Consider the following 20,435-nt stretch of genomic DNA (forward strand, 5'->3'; position numbering starts at 1 on the left):
CGGGGACCGAGAGGCGGCTCTGGCGCTGTGAGGGGGAGCAGGCGCGGCCGTTGGTGGCCCCCCCCTCCGCGAGGCGCGGCCGTTGGTGACGCCCCCCCCCTCCGCGAGGCGCGGCCGTTGGTGACGCCCCCCCCCCCCCTCCGCGAGGCGCGGCCGTTGGTGACGCCCCCCCCCTCCGCGAGGCGCGGCCGTTGTGGCCGAGCGCGCGCGGGGCGTGAGAGAAGGGACGAGCAGGGGCAGCAGCGCGGCGCCATGGTGCCCGCGCTGTGCACCGCGCTGGCGGGGCTGCTGCTGCTCCTGCCGCTCCTGCTGCGCTGCGCCCGGCCCTACTTCTTACAGGACTTACGCTTCGCCCTCACGATGGCGCGGGTGGCGGGGAGGGCGCGCAGAGCCGGAGCCGGCCGTCCCGCCCGCACCCTGCTGGACGTCTTCGCGCGGCGGGCGGCGCGGACGCCGCACAAGCCGCTGCTGCTCTTCGGCGACGAGGTCTCCACCTACGAGCAGGTGGAGCGGCGGAGCAGCCAGGCGGCGCGGGCGCTGCGCGACGCCGCGGGGCTGCGAGCGGGCGGCTGCTTGGCCCTCCTCATGGGCAACCGGCCCGCCTACGTCTGGGTCTGGCTGGGCTGCGCCAAGCTGGGCTGCGCCATGGCTTGCCTCAACTGCAACGTCCGGGCGACGTCCTTGCTGCGCTGCTTCCAGAGCAGCGCGGCCACGGTGCTGCTGGCGGCCCCAGGTGAGGAGAGAAGCCGCTGAGGCGGGCCGCGGTCGCTGGGGAGAAAACCCACGGGCCGAACGAGCGGAGGCTGCTCCGCGCAGCGGGGGCACCCCCGCGGGTGGTCGGGTCTCGCCCGTGGGGCCTTCCCGAGTCTCCCCGGGGCGGTTGGGTGTCCCATGCCCCGCGGCGCCTCGGGTGGCCGGCCGGCCGCTGCAGGGTGCTGAAGAGCAGGGCCTGGCTGCTTCTGCTGGTACCTCGGCATCCAAGAGCTGAACCTGGGGATTTGAGAGGTTACATCAGACCAGAGGGAAAGAAGAGTTTTCTGGATAATTTACCCCATGTTTGCATTTTCTGATCATGTGTGAGACAAGAGAATTGCGCTCAGGTGCTCTGTTATTTGATAAGGTTGATGAAGCCATAGTGCTAAAATAACCCTCAGTCACACAACGTTATTCCTAATGTTCACAGTAATGCTCAGGTTGGAAAGAAACAATTACGGTCATGCAAAAGAATCCTCTTGGTGTAACTGGACAGTGACTTAGACACCTTAAGGTGGTTGCAGTCTCTATAAAAGTTTGTGTCAAGTTTCAATTCAAAGACAAAAAAGTGAACACACCTAGATGAACCACACTACTTTTTCATAAAATAGACGTGTTGGTTTGTTTTAAGTGGAAAACTGCATTCTGTTCCACATTGAATAGAAACCTTATTTCATGCCTAGTCTTTCAGCTTTCTGTATATATATATTTGTATATATGTACATATATGAATGCCTGACTGTACGGGAAGTCAAAGACACTGTTTGTCTGCCCAGAGTTAAAAACATTTACATGAATATATACCCATTCTCAGCTTAGATAGTTGAACTCATTCTTCTACTGCATGTGATCAAAGTATTTTACTCGCCCCAAACTTTAGGAGTTTAAACACTAAGTTTTCTCCTTTCTTGATCAGTTTCTACTTCACTGAAAATAAGTTCTGTAGAATCTCTGCAATCTCTTCAAAATTAATTGGTATTTATCAACATTTATGGGAAAAACTAATGTGTGCAAGAGAAAATTAATTTTTCTCCTTCCTTCTCAACAATTTGAGTAATCAGGTATTGACCTCAAATTTTCTAAAAAAGCCTTCAGCTCTGGGAAGGGAATTTTTAACGAAAAAGTTTGCTGAAAATTGAGCTTTATTAATGAAAGTTTACTACATGCTTAAATCCACTAGTGATTGCTGAATATAAGGAAAGGAAAGAAGTCTTTTTCTGTTGGACCTTGATGCTCTCTGTCCTTATTAAGTTTCATCCTTTATTATCTTGCTTCTTTAGGCAAAAGGTAAATATTGCCTCATCAGAACTTATCATAATACATGATCATGTCTGTGTGCTTCCATAGGCAAGTTTCCAGAAAAAAAAATATGCTGAATTAATTAATACAGAGTATATGCTATCAATGATATCTACAACAAAAATGAATTTACAAGTTTCCTGGAGAATTATTCATCTCTAAGGTGCCAGCTTGTAAAATGTGTGCCTTATTAATAAAGGGCCTTATTTTCTTTCCTTCATGGCTGATTGTGGCTCAGGAGCGAAACTCTTCCCCATCCAGCTTTATTCTTTGTGCAGCATCTGTGGGGTGCCAGAGAACATGGTGGAACAGAGGAAGACAGACCAGGCTATACTAATATTTTGAGATGTCCTTAGCTGTTCACTAACAGAAGCCTCCATGAGATGTTCATGAGTAGCTCAGTGGCAAAGGGACATCCCTTGTAATCTCAGGATATTTTTTGGACCCAAGTTTCAGCAGAAGTTCAGAACTGTTTGATGGAGGATTCTAAAGTCTGAGAGACTTGAAAAGTTTGCTTTTGTGCAATTGGGACAACCTTCTGATGCAGGTCTGGGCTTCATCTGTAGTCACTTAAACTGAAAATACAGTTTTGAGTAATAGCATTAATTCTCAGTATTAAAATTCCTGAGAGATTTGTTAATTTAGTAGTATTTTATTTACTCTCTGTTTTGAAATAAAATAGGTGCTGAAAAAATAGATACCATTATGAAAAGGTTTTATATTATGATATTTCAATGAAAGGTGTTGAGGATTCATTTTAAATTGTTTGAATGGATAATTCTGGAAGGCATTTAGTCTAGATTTCTAAGGAAATAAGGTATATACAATTGCATCAACTGTCTGCTCATCTTGCTAACAACTCTTGAATCCATTACCTAGTTCCATTTGTTAAGGGAATAAAAGTTTCAAGGATGATTACGTACCTTCAGACTTGGTAGAAGTTGTTAGCCGGTAGAGGAGAGAGATCAGCATTACTGCTTCAGTAAGAGAAAGGCAGGCAGGACTTGATGATGCAGGGAGTATGCCTCCTCAGATTGCATATATCTGCACTCATGCTGTCTCTTGTTGATTGGAGATACTGGAGGGAATATATGGGGGAATGGGGCATGTGGAGGAGACAGACATAGGAAGAGGTAGGACACAACTACCTGGGAGTCCAGGCGTCAGTAGTTCCATTACTTATGGAGTAAGTCACTTTTGCAGTTCTCCTCGGTGTGTTGAGACTTTATAAAGGTAAGGCTCATCTTCGTGCATAAAACATGGTGAGATTTAAGTAGCACCTACTTTTGTGTGAGCAGTTGCTAGGTAAGGCATTTCTCACTGTGGAGACGAAACATTAGCAACATGGAGCTAGTTAGGCCAGGTGCCTGCTACCTCAGGGTGTGCAGGCACAGGGAAGTGTGCCTGGATGGCACCTTTTTAATTCTGTTTGTCCATTCAATCTCCTGCTGCAGAAGATCATATAAGTCCCAGTTCTGCGGGGAGACACCATTTCTCTTCAGTTCTTTTGCTGGATTCTGAAGTGACTTGGGCATGAGTTTCTCTAACAGCAATTAAATATGAAAGCTCCTGAGGCAAAAGTTGATGCACTGATAGTACAGTTCACTGAATAGTACAGAATTTTGTTATAATACTTTTTTTTTCTGCTCCTTTAAGAGTTGAAGGAATCTGTTGAAGAAATACTGCCATTGTTGAAGGAAGAAAATGTTAAAGTTTATTACCTAAGCAGGACATCTGCTACAGACGGAGTTGAGAGCTTTCTTGATAAAATAGATGCTGCTTCAGATGAGCCTACTCCATTGTCTTGGAGATCAGATATAACCTTTAAAACTCCTGCCATGTACATTTATACCTCTGGTACTACAGGTAATGTAAATTCATAAAAACGGTATGGAAGGTCACACATGCTTCCTGACGTTATGATTTTTGAGTAAGGAAAGAATCTGTCACGTCGCATAATTCTTGTGCTTATTCATTCCCTCTGAGGTGAATGAAAAATTGATACTGATATCTAAAACCAAAAAAGCATACAGAACATAGGCTGACTTTAAGCATCAAGTCTGTGGGGAGGGAAGGGTGTAGAAGCCAATTAAACATACATGTTTTCTGCCAGTAAAGTAACCGTGCATCTGCTGTCTCTTGTCCCTGGAGACACTGCTGGCTTAATTATGTGTCTCAGCACCCATCGCACACCTGTACTTTGGATCATGAACTCTAAATGCCAGCCATGAAGTCCTTGGGTGCCAGAGTACCAAAAACAGTGAATGCAGCATGAAGTACAGCTAGTCATAGCCACTATGCAAAACTGTAGCTGGTATAGGAGCTGCTGCCTGCCTTACAAAAAGGTATCTAGTGTTAGGAGCACTCAGCTACAGCGCAAACTCATTGACAAGGGTGAAGACAAGGTAAGGTATGACTCCACCCTAGCTTATTCCTTTAGCCTTTCAGTGAACAGCACTCCCCTGGAAGGGAGGAAGCATGAATTTGAATCCTTTTAGGCTGCAGAATACCAACATCTCAGGTGTCTTTCATCCTTGGTAAGAGCTCTAACAGCTCCATTCTTACATAAATGGAAAGCGCTGCCGTCACTTTGTCTTCTAGCATTTATTTCACAAGAATAAAGAAGTAGTCAGTTCAGCAGTGTATGATGGGAAACCAGGAAAAGATTTTGTAATATAAATTCCAATTTCACATAAGATGATTCAGAGCTGTAAGGAAATACCTAATTCCAGGAGAGATGCAAGATTTCAGACTCATTGCTGCTTTAGCATTACCATTCGCATTGCTCAGCGTGCTAAATTCTTCCAATCTCATTCCTTGGTACCTGTTTTTCCCCATTCTCTAGGTACTTATTCCTAGGTACCAGAGTATTGGGAATTTGGACACTTAATGGGAGATAATCACCTAAAAGTTACTTGTAGGAAGACACTCTAAGCCTCACTAAGGCTAAACCCTAACATGTGTTCTAGACACGAAATGCATGCTTCCCTAAACTCTGGAACTATAATTTGCCGAGTCTAATGCAAGCATCGGAGAATAAAAGAGAAGAAACCCTTAAATCCTTGTGAAACTGAGTGGTGTTACTATGTTTATTGTTCACCTTTTTGGCTGGCTTTAAATAGGTCTTCCCAAGGCTGCGGTGATAAACCATGAACGAATAATGCTAGCTTGTGGTTTGTTTGATGCTGCCAAGGTTACCTCAGAAGATATTGTGTATACTGCTCTACCACTCTATCACAGCTCTGCGCTCCTCATTGGAGTCCATGGATGCATCATGAAAGGTACAACACACTCGACTAGCACAAAGTGTTACTGCACGGAATTCATGCACAGATGTGATCATACAGAGTTGCTTCTTAGCTACCAGCCTTGAAGTGAAATAGTTGGTTACACATGTCCCAATAATCTGGGACCGCATAATTCAAGAGATGTTCTCATTTCTGATTACTCCCTGTTTTTCACATGACTTACACAGATATTTGCCCTATACAGAGTTTATTTCAGCACCTGGACAAACAGGATATGTCCTATCTTACATGACAGCTCTTTGCATAGTCTTTGGGCTAAGCAGTACAGAGTGCCATATGTTTCATCTACCATAATAGCTTTTAACTTTTTGATGAACAGAAATAGAGGTTGAATTATTCAGCGTGGACTGTATTTCAATATGTTTTAGGAAAAATATTTCTAAAAACCTATAAAACCCTAATTTTCCAAGTTTTCTACAATGTTGCACTAAGAAATTCTAGACAGTCTTATGATATCACAACAATTGATCCTTCTGGTTTTTGTTTTACTACTTCTACACAGGTGCAACTATTGTTTTGCGTGCCAGATTTTCAGCAAGCCAGTTCTGGGATGACTGCAGGAAATACAATGTAACAGTGATACAATATATTGGGGAAGTGCTTCGGTATTTATGCAGTGTGCCACAGGTAACTCTACTTTGTGTGTGTGTGTGTGGCTAATTAGACTAGGAGTATTGACTATGTTCAAAGAAAATCTAACTGTAAGGAAAAGCTAATACACATTAACAGTCACAAATGATCCATAACTTAGCATCTATCAGGTTCATTGAGCTTACTGTGCACTACATGGCCAAAAACCTCCCCTTGCATAAAGGCAATGGATGTAACTCTCCCTCGATTTCTGGAGTGGCTTTTGGCCACTCCGGAATGGAAAAGAGAGGAGCAGGGGAAGCCTTAGAGCAAAAACATACTTCTTGATTTTGAAAAAGTCTTTTTCTAAGTCAGAGTGATCAGTTCCCAGTTAACAATGTTTTCCATGAAAGTTTAGCAAAAATTATTACTTTATTGGAAAAACATTGTTTGATCAGCATGAGCTACATATGTGATTCACTTTCCCATTATGCTTTGTTAATCAAATTGTAATATACTGTTACTGCAAAAGGCTTCTCCCTGTATGTATGTAATGTTCTCTCTGGCCCAGGAATGCTTTTGGAAAGTCAAAATATTAAAATGAAAAGTGCATGGACTGTGGCAATAACAGTGTTGAAAACTTCTAGGTATAATTTAGTGTAGTAAGTTTTGTGTTTAAGTAGTTCTTTCTGCACAAGAGCTAAAGTTACTTTTTGCAGAATATTAAAGATATTACTCCAGATGAGATCTTGCTGATCTCCAGACATGAGCTGGGACTAGTAAGAGTTCAAGGAACCAGTTCCGAATAAAATAAACTATTCCAAAGATTTGAGTTTGAAAGAACTTTACATATTAATCATCAAATACATCCAGTCAATTAAAATAACACAGTAAGCAGTGTTCTTATTTACCATTTATACAGTGCCAAAGCAAACAGAATGTTGATGTGGGGAATCTTAGATAGTACTAAAAAGCTATACTCTTCTCTAATGAGGTTTACGATCTCATGGCACACTAACATGACATTTTTTCAAGGAAAAAAGAGCTGGTGGCTTGAATTAACCACTCCTTTGAACAGTGGAATAATCACAATTAATCTTTTATTTCTGTTAAAATGGATGGAGAAAACACACACCTTATAGATCACTCTGCAAACCAAAAATCAGTGAGGGACTCCCTAGGAACTAAAGGAGCTATGTCATTTCATATTTGGACAATGTGATACTTGGGTATTTTGAAGGTCGGAAACCTTAGCCCAAGACAATTGTGACCCCCCTCCCTCCCCCCCAGTGAAAGTTTTAATGAGATTATTTAAGCATAGCTACTTCTAAAGATACACTTAACATACTGTCACGATAGTGCATCTATTCATAAATACCTTCCTGCTAAGATCCCTCCAGTCATATTACTTAATCCTTGATTTCAAAAATGTCCTTGCAAAAAATTACTTTCATGGAGTTAAGCCTTGTGGGTAGCAATTAGAATTTAGTAAGAATGAAGGTAATATCAATCAGTTTTCTTAGCACCATTTGATAACCGTAAGTCAGAACAGAGGAACAGGTCTGCAGTTTATTTGTGATTCACGTATGTGTGCAAAATATCAAAGTTTTTTTCTGTTGCTGATTACAGAGATATGAAATAACTTCACTGAGATCAGTAGACTTTTTCAGGAAATTGGTATATAAGCAAGATTCTACTATTCTTAATAGTATTTCTTCATGAGTTGCTAGCCCAAAATGAACAGTTAATAACATAAAGTTTTATAATAATCTTAAGAGTAGGCCTCTGGATCAGAGCAGTAGTTATCATCAAAAAGTGTGGGTGAAGAAGATGTAAGCAGTGTTAAAGAAACTGGGCACTCCAAACATGTATTTACAGGTGGTGGTAAGTTACCTAGCAGTGCTGCTGCTCTTGGAAAATCCCAATTAGCAAAGCAGTCATAATTATCCAGTACTCAACTGGTAGAAGTAAAATATCCGGGGGGGGGGGAGGTGGGAGGGAAGGGGATACAAAGTGAAAAATTATTTCCTTTCATATAGCAATTTTACTGAGACAATAAGCTTAAAGAATGAGCTCATATACTTATGTTTGATAGAGTTGTGTCCTTTTTTAGTCAGGATACATATACGAACATAACTGAATCACAGGGCATAATACTCTGTAACTTCCTGAGTTTAATCAGTATCTAAAAGACATTTGCAGATGTCAGCAAAGTATAAATCAGTCCCTGAATGGGCTGAGTGAATTTGGTAATGTTAGCCACATAGAGACATCTAGCTTAATCCTTAAAATGACCTGGTAATTAAAAACAACAGATTAGTTAGATAAGCTGATGAGCCTGAATGGCTAAACCTGAAGCCCAATGAAAGAACTGAATAATACAGCTGAGTCGTATTTGAGGTATCTTAGAGGTTACACATTATTGGTGTCTGCTTATCTACAAAGACCAGATTTTCAGTAAGACCCAGGTTGCTAAGCTTCCATTATCTAACATAGGATTTTTTTATTTACTCAATATAGAGAATGCAACATGAGTGGAGAAAGCACTTTTACATAAGTAAAGTTTACAAGCTTAGTGTCTGGTGCCATGTACCCATAAGCAAGCTACTCTGAGTTCACAAATCTCCCAGAAAGATGCAATTAACAGCTTAGAGTACAAGAACTTGATTTTGTGGATATTATTACTTAAATAGTAGTGGTGCCAAGAGGGTTTGGCCTATTATAGCAGATGTAACAAAGAAATGGTGTTTGCCATGAGGAACTCACAGTATAAGTGAAATCCACATTAATGTAAGGTGTTATCTGCCTTAACTAATGCCCTTTCATTACTGAATTTCCTTATTGCACTAGTAACCTTTATTAGTGCTACCATTTATTTCCCTTGAATACGCACAGAAGAAAAAAGGCCAATGTGTGTCACAGTTTTCTGACTATTTGCAGCTAACGTAAAAATAGTCATGTCAGAACCAATGAACAGTCCAAGTATTAGAGAAATCACCTCAAGGGATATCCCTTCTTCCTTCCAGTGACTAATGAATGGCTAAATAATAAGTTTTCTCTATTTGCCTAAGCAAATGGTGGGGAGGGGATTGAAAATACAGATCTCAACAAGAGATGAGGGACAGCATGGAGCTAAGCAGCAACCTGTCCCCAGTGAAACATTTCAAAATAGAAGTATTCTAAGTTCAGACCTACAAACTCCAGTCAACTGGAGTTGGAAAAAACTCTCCAGGAGAGACTAGGGTATTAAGCACACTGTTGTAGAGCAGTGTCTACAACAAAAAGATTGTGTAAAAAGTGAACAGGAATTAGTTTGGACAGTATGCAGACTTTCAGCAGATAAATTTGGTTGTTCCATTTGCAGTTTAGTTCTGCTCTGACATAGTAATGGCATATCTCTCAGTATCTCAGAGAGGAAGATATATTAATATATTTCTTCTTTAGATTAAATTTAAACATCCACTGCTAGACTGTATCCGGTAGAAAAGCAGTAATAATCCAGAAGTTATATGACTGGTCCAGAATAAAATTGAAGTTTTACAGTATTTAAAAATTGCATCTATTTTAATGTGGCAGTTTTTGTCCTTCTGGGGCAAAAGAAGGACAAAAAACCAATAGAACCAATAAAACCAATTCATTTTTGTCTTAATGGCCAAATGCCTGTCTTGAAGCACCCCTGAGAAGAGCAACATAGAGAAGTTTGAACTTCCAGTGTTCCATGCTTGTCTTCCAGCCCCATCATCTAGAACCTTGTCCTTTGCACACTATTCCCTGAAAGACATGGAGCTAACATACCTATTCTGCACAAATGCACACTCTGGTCTCTTGCTGATGGAATAAGACTATTCTATCAGTGAAGTATTCCGAGTTATTAAGCCATTACATATTTAAAAGACTCTTTATGCCTTAAAGTACTATTAAATCATGTATTTCAAGGAACAGTTGGAGAAAAAGGCAGGAGTGGGACAAAACAACCTTCCTCTATTTTGCTAACATCCTTTCAACTCTTTTTACTCATTAGCACATTAGAAATATTTATGAATTACAAGTATATAATGAAATTCAGTGCTTCCTATTGTTGAGGATAAATACAAACATCTAAGAGAAGGCATAAGCAGGACTATCATCATCAATATATGTTTGTCACTTTACTTTGTAAACAGAAAGGTCTCATAGCACTATTTAAAAAATGAATGAAATGTTGTAATAGCATTTTTAACATCCTGCACTGTTCAGTTATAATGGTGGAAAGTTTGCTAACAAAGATTCCTACCAGTGATTTCCTTCCCCTCCCCCAACACCATTTTAGGTCATGCAAATCTTTTACTGAATTCAAGGTGAATTACTCTTCAACAGATAGTCGCCACAAGACTTACAAACAAAATAGGTTAACATGGCACCTGGATTTCATTCTGGCTTTCTGCACATAATTAATTGTTCCTGTCCTCCTCCAATTCAAGTTAACTCCTAACAATAGTCAGATAGATATTTAGCCCAACTCGTTCAGTAATTTCTTCTCCTTTTATACACATTATAACCACGTGCTCAACTGCAATGACATTTGCACATGTTTTACTTCAGAGTATGCTCAATACTTTAGCCTAAAGTTTCCTTCAGAGTTTTCCAGCTGTAGAAGCTTTCATTTAGTAGCGAAACACTAATTCATGACTGTTTCTCATTTCTAGAGAAAAAATGATCAGGATCACAAAGTCAGACTTGCCATAGGAAACGGGATAAGGACTGATGTTTGGAGGGAATTTATCCGAAGATTTGGAAATATTAGTATTCTAGAGTTTTATGCTTCAACTGAGGGGAACATTTCCTTTGTTAATTATACTGGAAAAATTGGTGCAGTGGGAAGAGTGAACTGCTTACAGAAGGTAAGAAGAATAACAAATCTTGACATTCTGCCCTTATTGGTGAAATTGAGTATAGTGCCAAGGGCCCACGCTAGGCATGACAAATTGTGAAGAGCCCAGGGCCCAGTTATGCGTTTGACAAATGCGCCCAGAGAGAAGAATTACAGAGACGTCCCCAAGTACAGTCTGTAAGTGCCCATGCTAGATACCACTGACATCTCTCAGTAGTTCAGGCAGAAGAACGTTTACACCCAGCACATCCAGTTGAAATGTGAGATATTTGGCTCCTGTTAAAGAAAAAGCTGAATATGTAGCATAATTCTGAAAATCTTTTTCAGAGATTGAATATTCATGCATGTATACATTTTGCAAATTTTCACTAGAAAATCTTACGCTATGAACTGATTAAATATGACGTAGAGAAAGATGAGCCAGTCCGAGATGAGAATGGATACTGCATAAGAGTTCCCAAAGGTAAAAACTTAACTCCTTTTAAAAAAGCTCAGAAGGGTGTGTACTTTTTAAAATACTATATCTTACTCAACACTTTTATCTGGAAAGATGCTGAGAAGTGGCATTGAGTAGGCCAGTTTTAAAACAGAAGTTAGAAAATCCATTTAAAATATTGTACTATTGTAATACAACTTAACAGAAAGGTAGAAGTACAGTGGGGAATCAAGGAAGTGTATACTTTGATTTTCGTAATTTTTCTGGTTTTAGTAATGAACATACTAACATTTTTACCTTTGCGTACAGATCTTGACTTTCAGCTGGAGTTATTTAATTCTTCTCAGACTTTGTACTTAACATGCCACTACAGAAACATTTGCTAAACAGAAAGGAATTCTTTTTGTCACTGAAACTCTTCATCATTGGCAATAGAAAAAACACACATGAAAATACTTTGTTTATACTTTACCTTAACATCAGTTTTCAAAGCTTTATTTATTGGCACAGGCATACCTGGGTTTAAATCAAATACTTCAGATGCTTGTGATTTTGTTGGATTCTTTTGCGTGTCCAGTCATTTGTGTGAGGGAGGAATCTGAATGAGCACCCCAGGCTGGATGGTGAGACATGTCTTTGTATAATGGAACTGCGGACAGATAACCAGCTATGTTAAATGCCCACTGCTGAGGAACGTAGCAGTTACGTTAACAGAGAATCTGCCCCATAGGCATCTTCTCTTGTGTTGACTCTCCTTGGGCAGTGACTTGAGTTTGAGGAGGGATGCCCACACGTACATTCCTCTGTGTTAGTATTTACATATGTACAACTAACGTTTTAGTTGTTGAACTGGGGAGGAGTGAAAAAATACCTGTAGTGTAAGAGAGAAAAATTTTGAATGTAAAAAAAATGTAAAAATGTAAAATCCTAGGCTTGGAAAATAGGATGGCAACAGACTGTTATGTTGCAGTTGAGTTTCAATTTATATAAACATATAGGTGTTCCTTCTCCCTTCACAAATTACTCCAGCTATAGCAAATGAAAGAGTAAAGAACATACTAAGCAGCCTTTTGGGCAATTTTGCATTCAAAGTAAGCAAGCTGAACCCCAAGGCATTTGGTTTCTAAATGCTATTGATTCTTTTGGTTGAGAGGTGAGTAAGTCCCACCAACTGAGATACACAGAAGTAACTTGTATGGAGAGTGACTTTTTGAAGACATTGCTGGTGTTACGTGTAGGTTGCCTTTGTAGACACAGTTCCTATTGAGTCACGTGCTTTAAACTGAGGTTTAGAAAGCTGCCTGGAGAATCTGAGCAACTGTTTTCCACTTAACTGGTATCAGACAAGACAAAGACTTTCTTCTGCGTTAATACAGGCAGGTGATAATTTGTATTATCTACAGGTATTCCTATTGAGAGCTTATGAATTAAGAGGACAAGAAGAAGCTCAGTCTGCACCTCCAAAGCTAATTTTTAAGGAGGATGATTATAGGAAAAATTCTCAAATATTCCTGTAATATCTGCAGACCTCGATAGTGTAATGAAAATTGGTTAGTTTTAGCAATTTCCACTGTGCTTTTAAACAAATAGCAAATATTTCTCCTTTTCATAGGTAAACCAGGACTACTGATCTGCAGAATCACCAAATACGCACCATTTAGTGGCTATGCAGGAGCAAAACACCAAACAGAAAAGAAGCAATTAAGAGATGTCTTCCAAAAAGGGGATTTATATTTTAATAGTGGTGACCTTTTAGTGATTGACAATGACAACTTCATTTATTTCCATGATAGAACTGGAGACACATTCCGGTTAGTGTATTTATTTAAATGCTTATTGCTGAAAAAAATATTGATTCATTCTCAAGTCTGATTTCATGCTCAAGCATTTCATACTGACTGATGAAAACTATTTTCTCTGACTTTACTCAGGAAAAAGAGGACTCTGTCACCTTTGTTGTATTTTAATCAGTTGCATTCATATACACAAACTAGAACAAGTTCAGTTTAGGATGATAAATGAATATTATTTTGAATAGTTCTCATTAGGCAGAATCCATTCACACTCACAAGCCATTGTGTTTCACATTCACTAGATCTTTTAAACAGAGTTTATAGAGCCTAGGATAGAAATTAATGTAAGTAGTATTTTGTTTTTTAGTCTGTTTAAAGCTCTATTCAGCAGGAATAAGCTAAGTGTGTTAGATGCTACTGAGATTTGAATATTCTGGAACATGCTGTAAAATTTGCAGCATGTTTTTCTCTACTTTTGATAACAGGTCCCTGGTCCCAGTGAAAAGTTGCTCTCTGATCTCAAGCTCAGTGCTCAGTCCATTATAAAGTCAGACATTAAAATGCTACAGATCACTGTGAGTAATATACATAGAAATCATGACCTCTATCAACTGCTTATATTCCAGGTGGAAAGGGGAAAATGTTTCTACAACTGAAGTTGCAGACGTTTTAGGATTGCTTGACTATGTGCAAGAAGTTATTGTATATGGAGTATCCGTTCCAGGTATAAATTAAACACCTGAAGTATGACAATGATTTTTTTGTACGTTAACAAAATGTTGTTATGCTGCGAAGTGTAGAGTATAAGTAGTCCTGCTTTAGCTTCTCTATTTTTCACAAGTTACGTTTGATACATTGCATAATTTCAATGTATGCAGCGTTAATTAGCTGAGAAAACATAGCCAAAGCTTATATTAATATAGTATACAGTAAGAATATTAACAGGAAAATGGAAGAAGATTTGAGACCGAGTATCTTGGATACAAATGGCATTGTATGTTTTACAGCAACATAGCTCTACAGCTACTGTAGAACGAGACAAACAAAACAGGCACAAAAGGAATTTCTAGAAGAACAAGAAAGTCACTTAAGAAATTGATTCCCCTGTTCTGCACCTTTCCTTAGCAGTCTGAAGCAATGCAAAAAGTTCTAAAGCACTGCCTTTCTTCTACTCAAATTGTGAAATTTTAGAACCGTACGACAGCTATTATTTTTTTAAAAATTGAGAGGCATTGCTGCTTAATGCAGATTCCCAGATGTATTGGTGGACAAAAGAGGGAACAGACAGCTTTATTCTACTTTCTTTTTCTCCTGTATTTTAGAGTTACCTCCTTCCTGTCCATGTAGCTCACTTGCCTAAGTTTCACAGGACGCTCATCTAGCTCCTCACTGCAAATGTGTTGTGATGGACAGTTAAAATGGAATTCATTCTTATAGTGTAGCGCAGGGATCTGAAATAAAAAAAAAAACCCAAGATTAGATCTGGAATGAAATCTGGATCACAATTTGAACTAGTGTTGCACTTGTGGTTTGGACCAGTCAGCCTAGTATGTTCTATGCCCTTTGGAGAAGTTTGAGTCTAAGAAGGTGGCTCCTATAAAAGTTAACAGGCATCAAATTTTTCCATAAAACCTTCCAGACTATAATATATCATAACGTGAGTCACATCACTGACAAATTAGTATTTCGGAACTGGAGGACAGTGTTAGAGATTTCTTTCTTCCTACACCTACCACCTCCTTCCACCATTTGCTCAACACATGAGAATTTCTATTAATATTCTGATCCGTCTAGTGTTTTCTCTACTAAAAGTAGAAGAGATGAGAATAGAAATTCTTGGTGTTTCTGAGGCTAGAATAATAAGAATCTTTCTTTATGAACCAAGGTGGTCTATCACAATAGTGGATTTAATTCAAAGAAACAAAAAAAAAGCTCCTTTTATTAATCATTTATGCCTTCACTATCTATTGAAGTAAAATTAAAGCCTCTCTCTTTAAATCACTCACGTTTTCAACTGCTTTGCAGTAGTGATAAACACACTGTTGCCCTAGGAGACATTTCAAAAGCAAGGTAACCGCAGAAGTAGTCTAGAGTTCTTTATGTATTTCTCAAATTACCCTGCAGGAGAAGAGGAAAATACATTCTCATTCCCAATGCTCTTGTAAAACCATGTAGAAGAGGTGCTAATACCCCATTATGGATCAGCTTTATGGAAAAAAAAAGGATGATTGTTCAAACCCAGCTCTCACTTTGCCATTGGATTTTGTATTTAAGTTTTTTTCTGCTTTACGCGGTACAGAAATGTTTTTACTTTAGTAATGTAGCTGGAGGTGATTGTGTGCCCTGCCTGAGAATTCTAATTCAGTACTCTAGATTCTGAATAAACAAATTTGAATGCTAGGTAGCTTGAGTATATGGTATGAAAGGTAAGAGAGAGCCAGGTAGCTCAAAAGGAACTGTAGAACCCTTCATCTTAAACTTGCATATTCTTGCGCTCTGCTTTTCTTTAAGCGTTAAATGCCACTTTCCTTTTTTCCATTTCCCCATAATCAACTTAAACAGTACTTGTCCTTTCAGAATCATTTCATAAAAACATAACAGACGTGAACATAGGATTATTTATGAATATGTAATATACCAAGATCTGATCTGATCTTCTTGAAGTATTTTTAATTCTAAACAACAGAAATAACACGACAAGGTTAGTGTTTATATTGTGCCCCATCCTCAGCCACCAAAAGGGCAGGGCAAAAGCCCTCTCAGTAAGTGGTTAAAACAAGTTAAAAAAAAAAAAATCTGAAGTACTTGAATTCTTGTAGCACTTAATTCAGGTGGTGATAAACAACGTTAAACTGGGTCTTATTTCTTTCTGTCCTCTTTCTGCATGGATGAATTTGTCAGCACAATGAGTATAAGTAGATTTACAGTGTTTTATAATAAAGTAAATTAACTCAAACAGTTGAATGCTGCTGCAGGCAGACTTCTACCTCTAAGCATTGGGACTTGATAGTCAGCTTGCGTTAAAACATGGAAATAAGGATGATTTTCAAAATGTCTGTCATCCATCATTCTGATGCTAGGCTTTCAAAAGAATTTGGCATCTAGGGTGCTGAAGCCTTAAGAAAATCTAATCACTTAGATGTCTAATGGAAAGTGTGATTTCTAAAATCATTAGAAGGAAGGATTCATTTGTGGAAAAAAAGAGACTAGTCTGAAGTCTTAAATTTAGATATGAGCCATGTTTATTTACTGTCATTATTCCTTCAGGCTATGAAGGCAGAATAGGAATGGCATGTATTCGACTGAAGGAAAACAGTGAATTTAATGGTGAAAATACTTACAGACACGTTCACGCTCACCTTCCAAACTTTGCAAGACCTCGTTTTATAAGGATTAAGGTAAAATAATGTTCCTAAGTAGCTTCTGTGTGTCTGTCCATGTTCTATTTTCTCTTGTTACTGTGAGGACTATGGACTTTCTAATTATGCTAGCAATTCTCAGAGGGTTTCTTTTGACTCTCACTTGCTCTTGGCATTTACCACTATGAAAGTAGAAGTGGACCCAGGTGTTTTAGTTCATCCTGGAAAAACAAAGCTGCATGAGCAGATACAGGATACATTTTAACGTATAAAAACAGGAAGATCTTTTAGTGGAAAAATATCATACTTAGTGTGCTGAAGGAATGCAACAGGAACAGAGTTGTTTTCAATTTACCACTTCTTCCACAAACTGTTCTGTTCAAAATAAAGATCAACTCACAAGTAACAGCTCGCAAAAGAGCAGCCTTAGATTTTTTTTTTTCATTTTAGTGAATAAATAGCTAAATTGTAAACTAAAATTTAAGTTGAATTAGGAAAATGTGAGAACTTCACTTTAACAGAACCTCTCAGGGTATTTATTTAAAATAAACATACCTAATTTCAGATAGATTGTGTATTCAACTGAGCTGATTCAAGAGAAGGAGTAACACAGAGATACTAGTATCCCTAATTACTTAATTGATCTTTAAACTTTTGAGTTACTATACGAACAAACAGTTGACCAGTCAAGGCAGTAGTTTATCTTGCCATCCCAGGTAAAGCAGTGAGACTTGCCTAACCTCCAACTATCTTTTTTTTTCTGCTATTCTTTTCTGAGAGAAAATTCTGCTCTCTCTTGATCTGAGAACAAGGTGCAGATAGGGTAACACCGCCTCCTGTCATCAAATACCTTCCTATGGGGTCAGTTTCCCTTATTCCAAGTATTTTTCTTAGACCCTGACCTCCATCAGTTTCTTGCAAAGCACTCTTTACAGATAACCTGCATCAATCAAGAACTATTACTCTTTAAGATGATACTGCACCCTACTGGTGATCTGAACAACTTGGTTACCTGGCTACCACATTAGCTTTACTAAACGAACCTTTGACTGATGGATGTTAAGTGAAAAACTCAGCTCTAGTGCATGATTAAATGAACTGCCAGATCAAAGCCATGACTCTGAGTAGAAGTTGAAATAGCATGAGTAAAGTCTCTAGTGTTTCCATGCCTCATTTAAAGAGGGTAGTGAGGAAAGCCTTTCAGTAATTACTACTGTGGCCCCAGCGTTTCTTATATTCAGCTTAATTACTGACCCACATACATACTCAATAGCTGAACTGTTATCAGATGAATGCAGATAGTTTAAATCTTTATTAGTAAGACTTTGACTTCTGCACTGTAGAGATTTATACATAATGCCCATCTCAGAGACAAGAAACAGCTATTGTTCATGTTCTAATAACCTGTAGCTTTGTATAGATACTACCTAGAAGAAAAGTTCAAGGCTTTTTTTTTCTGATTCTCTTTAAACATGGAATATTTGATTTAATTTGCCGTAATTATATGCTGCCATTGATAAGTAGAGATTTAATTTTGTTTTGTAGAGCGCCATTGAACTCACAGCAACTTTTAAGTACCGTAAAGTACAACTAGTGGAGGAGGGTTTCAATCCAGCAGTCATCACAGATTGCCTGTATATCCTGGATGAAAAAGAAAATATGTATGTACAAATGACCCAGGCCATTTATAACGCAGTAAAAAAACATGACCTCAGATTGTGAGCATGTCCAAAAATCCATGTTTTATAATCAGTTTTTAAAACATCTGTTACTCTAACACTGCCAGGAAATCCTATTTATTAATATTAGCAAATATCTGTATCTGAAATAATGTGTGAAGAAGTGATCGTTTTAATAAAATAGAACTGCTCTGACATCAGTTATATTTCAGCCTGGCTTCTCCGCTCCTGCATACCTTGTAGTTCTTACCTACCATCTTTTTGCTCCCTTCCTCTTTTGAGTTTTATATTTTCTAAGCTGCCTGCTCTAAGAAGGAGTGCTTCCATCACCCAGTGCATTGTTGCTATCACCTTCCAACTCTCCACTCTTCTCAAGACTGACCCTGATTGTTGAGCATCTGTGACTGTTGTTCTGTCAGAACTGACTGTCACACATTCATGCTAAGGAAAGTGTATAAGCAGGTTTCCCCTTCCTGAATGCTCAAATGGACTGTACTAGGATAATTCAGAATTAGTCAGATAGAAACATACACACACACACACACACACAATTTTAGGCCAATCCCATTCTTGTTAAAAATTTTTTACTTGCTATGCATTAATGCATTAAGATCTCTTATAGCTGGAACTTGCCTTATCCTTTGCATAAAAACTCCATCATTGCTTGCATACTACATAAAGAATAAACTGGAATGCCGCACTAGTTGCTCAAGTAGGTTGTAATCTGCAAGTGGTCAAGTATTCTGCATCTAGACTCTGAGAGCACTCTAACTGTAGCTACCAAGTTGACCAGCACACTGAGACCATCATCATAAGTCCCAAGAAATTAACATTCAGGTTTTTTCTTAAACAGTTTAAATCATATACAGATTCTCGTTTGTATTTACAGAATTTCCACTGATCTGTTTATGTGAAGAGAAGGCCACAGTAGCATTAACTATCTTGGACAGCTAGTATAGCAGAGGCTCCTTCCCACAGTTTATGCATGTATTGTTAAAACTATTAACACTCATACTGGGCATCTTGGCACATGAAAATGAGTACTATATAAGACATCTTTATGCAAGTATATTTATATTCATTTCAGAAGGTGAGTCACTATAACTGCATTAGTAAAAAAAAAAAATTTATATCCCTAGTCAAAACACAGTACTAATTAACAAAGACTGTTAATGAACCTTAGTTATCTCAGATTAACTATTCCAAGAAAGTCTGGGTTAGATACTCACATTAACTTTTAACCATTGAAGCAGAAGTGCCCTCTCATTTTTCATTTTCATGCACCAAGTAATACATACATAAAATATGAACAATTTGTAAGACCTTATAGCTATTTTCCTTTAGGTATAAATAGGGTAATGGCAGGCCAGATACTTCATTATGAAGTATGCTTTAGGTTTTCCTATAATTTAAAAAAAAAAAACTGCAAATAATTATACAGCATCGTATAAAATAGATACTTACTAGGAAGTGTTGGCAGGCCAAATTTTACTGCTGCTTGCAACACATGCCTCGGTAAACCCCACTGTAGGTTTAGCTGATGTTGTGTAACAGTATGGAAATTGATCTGATTGATTGACCAAACTCACTGCTTATGTAACTTAAAAACAGCTATACTGGCCCAGCACCTTGCCTTAGCAAGGGCTTATTGCACCTATCTGGCAATGACTATGAAGAAGGCAGCAAGCATCTAGCAATGCTTCCTCAGAACGGTTCCCCAGTAATCATTATGCTTCCTGACTCAACAGCAGAATCTCTGAATTTAAAACTGCCCTCAGTGGATTTTTCTCCAATTAATATTTTGAATTATTTTTGAAAAATGTTTACATCATTGCCCTCTCGTAGCAATGAGTTGGTTTGCTGCGTGGAGACCCTCTCCTTTTGTCTGTCCTGCTACCTGTTAGCTTAATGTTCCTAGTTCTTCTGGTATGCGAAACGGTAAAATATCATTCCTTTTCTCTTCCTGCATGCTCTTGTGATTTACAAAAGCTCCAGGTGCTCAGCAATGGCAAATCTTCCTGGAACAGAGTTGCACAAAGCCTCCTGTGCACTGTATCTGATTAACAGAGACAGGAGGGCAGGGCTGCTGTGGTTTTAAATTCACAGAGTTTAAAACTGCCCTTGCATGGCAAAACCTCTTAGAAAGGTTACATCCTCCTTTTTGCACAGTTTAGAAGTGATGTTGGCATTGTACGTACACACAGGTCCCTACAGCAGTCTCTATAAAGTTTAGGTCAAGGTATTGAAAAAAATCAATGTTGCAAATAGTAACCTAAATTGTTTACATCCTATTGAGACCAGCCTATTTTGTTAAAATGATTCTAGCCTCCCAGGTAATGAATGGTCCATTAGTGCATGGCAAGGCTGA

The 20,435-nt window shown here is 38.8% G+C and overlaps 1 protein-coding gene across 1 annotated transcript; it reads left to right on the top strand.

Moving 5' to 3' along the window:
• Positions 1-185: 185 nt before the first annotated feature.
• SLC27A2 (solute carrier family 27 member 2) lies at positions 186-20,329 on the top strand. The gene is made up of 10 exons (XM_068958710.1): positions 186-733; positions 3,709-3,918; positions 5,175-5,333; positions 5,863-5,987; positions 10,616-10,810; positions 11,173-11,263; positions 12,849-13,047; positions 13,656-13,753; positions 16,297-16,427; positions 17,934-20,329. Exons 1-10 carry the CDS (start codon positions 253-255, stop codon positions 18,108-18,110), a joined length of 1,866 nt encoding a protein of 621 aa, XP_068814811.1. The 5' UTR covers positions 186-252; the 3' UTR covers positions 18,111-20,329.
• Positions 20,330-20,435: the final 106 nt, after the last annotated feature.

This window comes from Struthio camelus, chromosome 12, assembly GCF_040807025.1.
Source record: "Struthio camelus isolate bStrCam1 chromosome 12, bStrCam1.hap1, whole genome shotgun sequence".
Classification (NCBI taxonomy): Eukaryota; Metazoa; Chordata; class Aves; order Struthioniformes; family Struthionidae; genus Struthio; species Struthio camelus.